Source organism: Capricornis sumatraensis, chromosome 4, assembly GCF_032405125.1.
Source record: "Capricornis sumatraensis isolate serow.1 chromosome 4, serow.2, whole genome shotgun sequence".
Classification (NCBI taxonomy): Eukaryota; Metazoa; Chordata; class Mammalia; order Artiodactyla; family Bovidae; genus Capricornis; species Capricornis sumatraensis.
The window spans coordinates 89,026,058-89,036,646 of record NC_091072.1 but is presented as its reverse complement, the minus strand read 5'-3'; the positions used below and the strand labels follow the sequence as shown (position 1 = coordinate 89,036,646).

Here is a 10,589-nt window from a genome sequence, read left to right as displayed (position 1 = left end):
ATGACGGGCGATGAAAAGGGGGCGGGGGAGGAGATGAAAGAAGACGATGCAGAAGATACAGATGGAAAGATAAACGGTATGCAAATGACATAAGTAGCATGCAAATAACTCAAGAAAACCATCAACCGGTAACTAGTATTTACAAGGCAGACGAGATTCTGCTAGTCTTTTAAGGATGCAGAGGTAAGACATCCTCTGGAGGCGCTCATGGAAAGCCGGGCTACACTTTTGGTGTTTCATCTAGACATAAAACTTCCACCTCCCTAAAAGCCCTGGCTGTGAGAAAAGTAAGAAAAACTGAGAAATGAAAATATCACAAAATGCTTAAGTGTGCCAAAGACAACGTGGAAACCGTCTGGAGACAACTGGGACCACCCCCGCCCCGCCCCCCAAGCCTAATCCAGACACACAAAAGAAACCGCCAGCGCCTTCGGAGACGCAGTTTCCCCTCTCCGCCAGCCAAGCAGGCGGTGGCGGAGACCCGCGCCCCCGGCTGCCCCCGCCTCGGCCCTCGGGCCTCGGAAGTGACGCAGCGCGCCCCGCCCCCGCCGCTAGATCCGCTGCTGCTGCCGCGGCGGGCGGACCTGCAAGAGGCGGCGGCGGCGGCCGAGGCCGAGGGAAGATGGCGGACGGTGTGGACCATATAGACATTTACGCGGATGTGGGCGAAGAGTTCAACCAGGTACGTGTGGGCCCGGGCTCACGCCGCCGAGGTGGGCGGCGCTGCGGCCGGGACGCGGACCTCGGGCCCGCTGCGGGCCACGAGCCGGCGCGGCTGCAGACCGTGCGCCCTTGGCGCCAGTGGGCCGCGCCGCCCGATCCCGGCGCAGCGCCCGCCTCGCCCCTCGTTCTACCGCGTCGTTTCGTGGGCGGCGGGCGCCGCCACCCTCCGCGGGGATCCGAGCGCGGACGCCGGCCACTGTGCAGCCGCTGCCGGTTCCTCCCTCGCCGCCGCCTCGCTCCCCATTGTTGGCGGAGGCCGGCGGGCGCTTCCCGCCTCGCTAGGCCCGGGCGGCGGGGCGGCGTGTGCGCGGCGGGGAGGACGGGCCGCCCCTGCGCCCCCTCCCCCGCGGCTAGGTCGAGGAGGAAGCCCGGCGGGGCGCGCGCCGGCCTTCATCTTGCCCCCGGCCCTGCCGCTCGGGCTCCGATTCCTCCGGTCGCTCCATTTTGTGTCTCTGTCGTCACTGGGTCGCCTCATGGAAGGCCGTGTTCACGGCCCTTTGTATCCCGCGCGCCCAGCTTCCTGAGCTCCCCTGCCCGCGTTTGCGACAGGTTTCGGCGTGGCGCCATCCCTTTCCTTCTCTCACTCTTTGGGAAGACGGCTTCGGTGCGGGCACGTTTGCAACAAGTCCTTTGACTTTCGGACCCATGGATCGTGTTTGAAAAGTCGGTGCACTGGCCCTTCCTCGGTGTTCGAGGGCTTGCAGTGCCTCTGAGGCCCAGTCGTTCTCGGTCTTTGTGATGAAAATACCAGTGAAGATAGGTGGCCCGGGCCAAAAGGAAGACTTGGAAGCGCGAAGGTTGGATGGAACAAAAAAGATGGTAGCTCACCAAGAGAAGAGATCAGAGTAGTGATTAAAGAATCTCACCCGAAATTCACATGGTGTTTGTTAGTTTTATAGCTGTTTCCCGATTTCCGAAAGCAAAATGTTGACTGTTCTCCGAGGGGTTTGGAAAGGCTGGAGAAAGTGAGAATGCAAGGTTTTTCCGGTATCTCACAGGCCACAGTTGCCTAGAAGGACTATCCGCGGAGCTATGATGTCTGATGTTGTGCATCCTTGCAAAAGGTTGTTACTAGACCAGTGACGTTTAAGCTGTAAGCATTCTGGTCACATCTGCTGTCTTTTATATAGTAACACATTTAAAAAAAGCAAATTGTGTTTAACTGCAGTGTTCCTAATAGCTTTTTTACATTTTCCAGGTCCATGTAAGCTTAGTAAAATTCTGGTTAATATGTTTTTGTGGGTTTTTTCCCCCTCCTTTAAGGATTTTATTTGTGCTAGGAGTTAAGGATTTTTTTAAATAGGGAAAACTAGAAATCCTTTTTTTTTTTGTTTTGAGGGATGATGGTGCCCTTAAGTTTAAAATTAGAAGAAAAGTTCAATTAGCTTTAAATGTTTTCTACCCCATTAAAAAAAGAGTATATTTAAACGTAACTCATTGTTATCAAATGTTAAGTTTTAAAATCTTCATTGTGTTGCGCTTAAGGTTTTTTTTTTTTTTTTGCTATGCCTGAGTTGTGTCAGTGACAATTTAGAAAGTTACCTTGAGTGCTAAACACAGTCGGATTCTAATGCTTTTTTTAAGGTCAGTAAACAAAGACCTCTGGGAAATTTCTTTTCCTTTTATTTATCAAATGAGTGTAACATTCCATTGACAGGAGGTCCATATCTGCAAGTAAAAAAAACAAATGTTCAAGGGAGTCTTCATTAGCCCTCTTCCAAGAAATATATTTCCTTTTGTCTTTCTAGTTACAGTAAAGGAGTGCTGGACTACAATTTTAGAAGTTGAGCATTGTTCACAACCTTTTAATGAGATACTTTTTAGGCTTTTGCATACTTCATTTGGGATGGGCATTTTTGTCATCTGTGTAGCTGGATGGAGTGATACTTGCTTATCCCCGAGCACCAGCTAGTGCTGACCCAACAGGAGGTAAGAAGAGATTAAAATTTGGTAGCCCTGATGAACTGCTTAATAGGGTTCTTTTAAAAATAACATTTTGTGGATTTTACCTATAGCATTTATATTGCACATGTATTTGAATGGTTTTTACCTCTAGGATCTTCATACTTTTTAATCAATTAATGGCATTAAATAGAGGCTTTGTTTTTGTTATTACTTTGTGTATCACTGGCCTTTGTATATCTACTGCTTGCTGTGATAATTGCTGTTCACAATATAACCATAAAAGGATAGTTGATGGTTTTTTAAGGTTCGTTCTTAATTTTTTAAAATGTTACTAGTATTGAAATATTTACCTGAAATTTTATCAGAATTAGAAGCAACTACAAAATTGTTGATTTAATTTGCATTCTTATTAGCTGGTGACATTACTTCTATTGGTTGCTAAACTGGCTTTATTTTGTTGTAGTTGAGTAAAATGTCTTGCTAAGTATAACAGGTTTTATTTCGGCTTCTAAACTGCTGTAAACATTTAAAAAGTCTTCAATGTGAGCTGTAGTTTTAATTGCATTGTATACTTTGAAATTCTTTGTAATATATGTGTTTTTTATTTTTTCTGTTTTAAACAGTTATACTTGTATGATGTTTATTTCATGTATGTACTTTGGTAAAGAGCAGTGTAAACCTGTTTCAAAAAGTGAGACATTCAATTGTTTTAGAAACTTTAATTTGGAGATGGTGTGAGAAAAAGTTACTGAAGCTGTAGTTCTTCACCAGATGAGTTTAGAATGAAGAATAAAATTGGAAAAGGGAAGAATGCACAAGGGCCTCAGTTATCCTTTATAGCTGCTCTTTAGTTCTTAAATTGAAGATCTTTGGATGGAACCAAATTGAGAACAGTTGCTCAAGTGGAAGAACTTCAACTCCTTCCAAACCTCTATATTACTTGGATTTGGAGTTGGAAAGAAAGCTGCTGGTTTCAGTCTCATACTATCAGCTGAATTGATAGTGTGTATTAGTTCAGTTTGAACTGGAATTTGTACTTGAAGATAGTAGTTACTAGTCTCGTATTTAATAATTACAGACTTTTATTTTGACCTAAACTAAATTTTTTAAACTCAGTTGTTCAGTATGCATTTCTTGAGTATTTTATATGCCAGCAAGATAGGGCTTTCCTGGTGGCTCAGAGGTTAAAGTGTCTGCCTGCAGTGTGGGAGACCAGAGTTCGATCCCTGGGTCAGGAATTCTTCTGGAGAAGGAAATGGCAACCCACTCCAGTATTTTTGCCTGGAGAATCCCATGGAAGGAGGAGCCTGGTGGGCTACAGTCCACTGGGTGGCAAAGAGTGGATAAGACTGAGCGATTTTCACTTTCTCTTTCACTTTCAAGGAAGGATACAAAGTATATAGATAGTGTCTAGACTAAGTGCACTGTAGTGGGATTACATAAAGAATGGCACACTGACAGGTCATGTGTTACAGAAACCACTCTTTTATGTCTTTCTTATGTGTAAACTTTTTGTTGGCAGAGGAAAGGAGAGGGAAGTCAAATTCTGAACTTAAGGAAAGCTTATACTGGGTGCACTGAAGTAGTGTGTATTTTGCTTGTTTGGGAAGCAAAGCCCTTCATGTAGAATTTAGTTTTTGATGTACCTGGTGGTAGGTCACTGAGAGCAGTGCTCATTCAGTGATCTGACAGTCAGACTTTAAAATGAAAATGTATGTAGATAGTGGGAACAAAGTCATTCGGAAGTTACAGACTTAGACATCCTTATAAGTGTACTGGTCTTTATACCATGACTCATTATACTTTACATTTAGTTATTGTGTATCTACTATAGCCAATGTTTAGCTAATTTTGGAAAATAAGTTTTATTAGGCAAATATCTATGGAATCTTATTTCTACCAAATATATATTGAATAGAGAACCCTTGAAGATAAGGCATGTAAGATGGAAACTGAGGTAGGCAGAGACTGATTCAGAAACTTGGGTAGAAATGTTTAGGGGAGCTGGAATTCTTAATTATCTTATTATTTATAAGTAGTTCATTCTGTTGTTCACTTTGTGATTTATGTGCCATATTTTTAATACCAAATTGGCTTCCTTACCATTAGTTGAGCTTTTAACAGGGATTGGAAACTGGTTTTAATATGTACTTGAAATGTAAACAAAATCAGAAAGTGAAATATTTTCTAAAAAGATAGGTATGTATTAAATTATCTGTTTTGTGGATTTTGTGTGTTAGTGTATTCTTTTCCATGGTATAGAAAACATTTTATAAGTGCAAACTTGTATTTGCTTATATTTCTCTAAATGGAATTTTTTTTTTCCCCCAATAGAGGAACTTTGAACAAGTGGCCTTTGCTGTGACATTAGTGGTGGTAACATATAATGCAGGAGTGGCATTAATACAATTTTAGGAACACCAAAAGTAGTGTTGTGCCTGTCAGGAAGACTGAAGGTTATAGGACAACTACCACAGTCTTCCCAGTGATGTACAGTATATCTGACATTAAAATTATATGGGAGGTGATTAGTAAAAGTATGTCCCTCTTCAGAGCAAGGGTATGGTGATAATGCAAAAAACGTTGAGAAACGTTTCTTTTAAGAGGAGCTAATTGAAATTTGGTTATTTTACTATCCGTCTTAATTTCAGCGTTGTCTCTGACCTGGCTACAGCTGCTCATGTGTCATGAGGAACATGATCTTGAGAGGCAGAATCTTAAAAGGCTACCTTGCCTTTAAAATGATTATCGTAATTAAATGTAGGGAATGAAATAACTTAGTAGATTTTTTTTTTTTTAACAAAACCTAAGAGTTGTTGCTTACTGGAAGTTAAGTATAGTGTATAGTTCTATTGGTTATTAGTTGCTATGAACAAATTGGGCAATATTTGGTAATCTAAAATAATTAGAGGGGTAATATTGATTATTTTTTGTTTTTGAGTAGCATTAAAATTTCCCAATGGTAATAACTGAAAAGACTGCATATAGAACTTGACACTGTTGACTGCTTTTCTTTGACAGAGTTTGTCCAATAGACTTTCAGAGCTCACCTTCTGTATGTGTGATCTGTGGTATTATTGTTGTTGTTTAGTCCCTAAGTCATGCCCAACTCTTTGTGACCCCGTGGACTGTAGCCTGCCAGGCTCCTCTGTCCATGGTATTCTCCAGGCAAGAATACTGGAGTGGGTTGCCGTTTCCTTCTGGGGATATTCCCGACCCAGGGATCGAACCTGGATCTCCTGCATTGCAGGCAGGTTCTTTACCACTGAGCCACCAGGGAAGCCCTGACTTGTGATACTCATTTTACATAATTGTAGAACGTGCGTGTTTTCCCCCCTTTTAGAGTGGGAACAGAAAGTAGGATGTGTTCTGTATAGAAGTATTTTTTTAATCTGGAAGATAGGTGTGATATGGTGAAGTTGAAAAGGAAGGTTACTGATAACTACAGAGGAGTGTGTGTTTTAAGTTGCCTCGTAGTAATGGTGGTAATGTATTCAAATTCATTAATATTTTTTCACCAAGTCCAAATGCATACCATAGGGCTAAAAGTACAGGCTGTGGCCTTGGAACTGAGCGAAGCTAACTAGTCTACTTGGAAATCAAACCCCAGGACTATGGTCTCAGTTAGTATCATATTTCAATTAGTTGGGAGCAAAGTACCAGACCAAGTGACTGATCGTAAATATTGGTAGAATCATATCAGTATGGAAAATGGGTTAGTGTCAACATAAGAATTCATCGATGGACAAAAATAGTAAGTTGTGACTCATCAGGTTAGTGTAGCTGCAGTTATTATGCCTGTAAATTATTGTCTACTTATGTGAACATTTTCCTAGATTTATAACTAGTGAAAAATCAAATCATATTTCATGAAAGTATAGATTGAAATACCTTTAGTGCTGCTATTAATAACCTTGCATTCTGTTTTACTCTCCCTCAAACCATATATTATAATTATAGTCTCTGCAGAGGAGGATGGAAACACAACTCCTTTTAAATAATAGTAACAATAATTGTACTTGATGTGCAGAACTGGATTGCAAACGAAAGTGCCTGCTAGCCCTTGCGGGAAACTTTTTGGTATCTTAAGTGTGTGGAATCACTGCTGCAGCTGTGCTACCTGAAGCTTTAGCTACACTGAAACTTCTGAACAAAACTCTTTTTCTAATTTTTTCTATCACCGCAGTTTGATCGTGTTCCTTGGTTTCAAAAAACTCAGTTCTCAAAGATTATTTTGGTACTGCTGTGGAAACACAATTATGGCATTATTCAGTGATTTGTGGTCTTAGTTTCTGCCCATTGCTGAAGAGGGCTTTCTTCTCTGACTTACCTTAAGATCTTGTCCCTTATTAAATAAGTTACATACATTCAGCCTCATAACAATATTGTTATGTAGGGATTGTGTTACATAATCAGCAAATTGGATAACTTCATTATGTAGAAGATTACCTGATATGCTATGTGTTTTGAACTGATAAGTGGTATTTCCCTTTCTAGATTTTTTTTTTTTTCTGTTTCTTTTTTAAAAAATCTTTTTCTGGCTTCCTTCTCAATAGCAAAACAAGAGCCATGTTCCCTTGGGACTCTTGTACAGTATTTTGTTGATCTGTTCATAGTCATATTGCTAATGCCTTTTCAGTGTCATTCTTTATCCATAAAACAGTTAGTCCCTAAAACTGTTAGCTTCTCCTTATCTGCCATTTGTATCCATTCTTACTGAATTGTATTAATGGAGAAGATAAGAATTATATTCGTTTTCTAAGTGTAATTGCCTCTCTGCTTTTATTACCTCGGCAGAGGAGCCTGGTAGGCTACAGTCCATGGGGTCGCAAAGAGTCGGACAGGACTGAGCAACTTCACTTTCACTTTTCAGAATGAAATAGTTCATATCCATTTAGGTACTTTGTGGTGGAAAGGAAGATAAAAATAGAGCTTTTCCTCTGCTACTGGCTAGTCAAGCCAGTGGCCCAGTAACTGTTACCAAAGGCAATTTAAATGATGCTCAGTGTTCTGCCAATACCTGCATTTCATTTTTCTTGTGCTTATTTACAGGTTGAACCCCCCTATTTTTCCATTTTTCTTCTGTTCACAGATTTGCTTATTTTTCATTTTCCTCTTACTTGCATATTACTTAGGCATGTAAGTGGCATCTAGTAGCCTTGTTTTAATTCTGCTGGTGACACTTAATGGCAAAACTTGACTAGATTCTTCCTTGTTCATGTCCCTTTTCTCTTGACCATGTAGATATGTTTTGCTAATTGACTATATAGCTAAGAAGTCAGGTAAGCATTAACTGTTTGTTGACTGAGAATAATAAAAGTTAATATAGATACTGATTTGGATAGTTTAACCTGTATTTTGTTTCTCTTCCCCCTGTTCATTTGTTGTGACATACAGAATCATTACATAGCCTTATTTCTTTATCCCTTTCCTGTGGCCTAGCTTACTATGCTTTTTCTAAAACTAACAGCTTCCACAGAATTGGGAAGCATGATCCTGAATACTATATAAAATAATAGTTGTATTTTTCTGCAGTTAAAAATATTAAAGATTGGTAATGGCTCTGATTTTTGTTTGTGATATTTTTGTATCAAAAATTTGTAGTCACTGTTGTTACTTTTAGAGTATTTCGCTTCCATGAAAAGTTTATTATTTTATTTTGTCTACATGGTATTCTGTTCCTAGAGGAACATTAGTTCCTATAATAAGTATCAGTGGGGAAATAGGATTCCTTGTATAGAAATACACATTATAGGCACTGTTCAAGAAGTGCCATAAAGTGAAAGATTTGTACTGAGATCTTTGACCTATGTCTTCTACCAAATTTTTAGAAGAAAATAGTTGAATAAATTTGCATTCACATCTGTTTTAGAAGTTGTCTGACTGTTGTGTAATCTAGAACATTATTTCTGTATCTCAGGAAGCTGAATATGGTGGGCATGATCAGATAGATTTGTATGATGATGTCATCTCTCCATCTGCAAATAATGGAGATGCCCCGGAAGATCGGGACTACATGGATACTCTCCCGCCAACTGTTGGTGATGATGTGGGTAAAGGAGCAGCACCAAATGTTGTCTATACATACACGGGAAAGAGAATTGCGCTGTATATTGGGAATCTAACATGGGTGAGTGACTTGATTTGAATTAAATCCTTGGTGATTGGTTTCAAACTATTCTAGTAGTTACTTTTTTCTCCAGTATATAAAATAAGAATTTCAAGTTATTAAATTGGTTCTGCATGCTTGCTTACGCACCAAGGGGGGGACATACATGTACCTTTTAAATATAGTAAGTACCAGAATCTTCTAGTTCTGAATTTTGTAGACATTCAGCTTGTTTTGGTAGAGATTCCAGTTAAATGTAGTTGAATTATTTTATCTTTTACTACTCCTACACTTCAGCTATCCCAGTTTACAAAGGAAAATGCTCACATAAAGTCTCAAACCAGGATTCAGAAATATAGAAGGAGAGAAAGATACACAATATGATTCTTGTTTTTAAGAGTTTTCATTATTCAAATCATAATTACACGCATGCTGAATTTCATTTTTGCTCTTAAATTTGAAATGTGATTTACAGAAATACTGCTATTATACACTGTACTTTAATATGGTTTATGAGACTGTAGGTTTATTGATTGGAGTTCCATTAGCTGAATGTTTAGTATTATTATCTGTGTTTTATTAGCATTGAATCTTAAATATTTACTAAAATAGTCCAGTAGAATTTTTGCATCTCTATTTAAAAACATTTATTACACATACTTGAAAATTTAAAAATTGCCTAGAGATCAGTTGTTACTGTACATTTCCTTAATAGTATTTTATTTTTAAATGTTTACATATTTAAAAAACTGGCCAATCTCCCATCATCTGAGCAATTTTTATAATGTTGGAGACAGTAGCATTGTAGATATGAAGAGTGTGGTTGCTAAGTAAGGCTGAGTCTTGGCTCCTACATGTGTTTTATAACCTTGGACAACTTCTGTTGCATAGAGTGTAAAATAGGAATTATATGTAAAATGGGACTTCTGTGTTTTGAGAATTAAATATTTGGTAAAAGGGTATGGTAGGCACTGAATACACGTTAGGATTTTGCTTTGTATACTTTGAAACATAAGGTGGAGTTTATTTCCCCAAATAATTTCTTTTAAGAAAAAAAGCAGCAGATGAGATTGGTTTACTGAAAATTTAAAGTCATAGCAGTTGAAAGCTGGAAGAGACTAAAAGCTCATTAAGGGTTTTCTTTTTTTAATTCTGTATTCTCTCTGAGGGTATGTACCTTCTATTTCCAAAACTCTTATCAAGGGACGAAATTATGTCTTCAGGTGCTTTTGTGCTATTTAAAAATTGGAGACTGACTGGTGGTAATTGTACATAGTTTGCACTAAGGATTAATTTTCTCTTGTCTGTCCTGAGTTTACCCTTACAAACTAAATTGAAACAATAAAAATCTTAGATATGTTTTGATGGTTAATGAGGGGGAAATATCTTGCAGTGGACAACAGATGAAGACTTAACTGAAGCAGTTCATTCTTTGGGAGTAAATGATATTTTGGAGATAAAGTTTTTTGAAAATCGGGCAAATGGCCAGTCAAAGGGGTAAGAATTTTGTTTTAATTCTTTTTTTTTTTTCACCCAATGGGAGTTAGTAGCTAGCAATTACAATTTTAGGGGTGACTTTCCTTGAAGTTAATACTTATCTAGACATGTGTAGGATGTTTCTTTTCTACACTGACAGGAGGTTCTTGGGCAAAGATTCATACTTGTTTAATGTATCGTGTGATCTACCTCCCTAAAACTAGTGGAGCTGGGAGATTAGGTCTCTCTTCCAATTTTCCTGCTTTGTCTCCATTGTGGTTGAACAATGACAGTTTGAAGAAGCATTACTGTCCCCATGGTTAAGGGGTATTGGAAGATGGGCAACTGAAGAATAATGTAGCATGGATGTTTTGCA

At 39.1% G+C, this 10,589-nt stretch overlaps 1 protein-coding gene across 5 annotated transcripts in view; it reads left to right on the top strand.

The window, feature by feature from the left end:
* The first annotated feature begins 586 nt into the window (after positions 1-586).
* CPSF6 (cleavage and polyadenylation specific factor 6) overlaps positions 587-10,589 on the top strand; it is a 28,204-nt gene continuing 18,201 nt past the window's right edge. For all 5 annotated transcript variants that reach the window (XM_068970680.1, XM_068970679.1, XM_068970678.1 and 2 more), the window contains exons 1-3: positions 587-682; positions 8,549-8,758; positions 10,131-10,234. In XM_068970680.1, the coding sequence (XP_068826781.1) occupies positions 623-682; positions 8,549-8,758; positions 10,131-10,234 (374 nt within the window). In that variant the 5' untranslated portion in view covers positions 587-622. The remainder of the gene's footprint in view (positions 683-8,548; positions 8,759-10,130; positions 10,235-10,589) is intronic.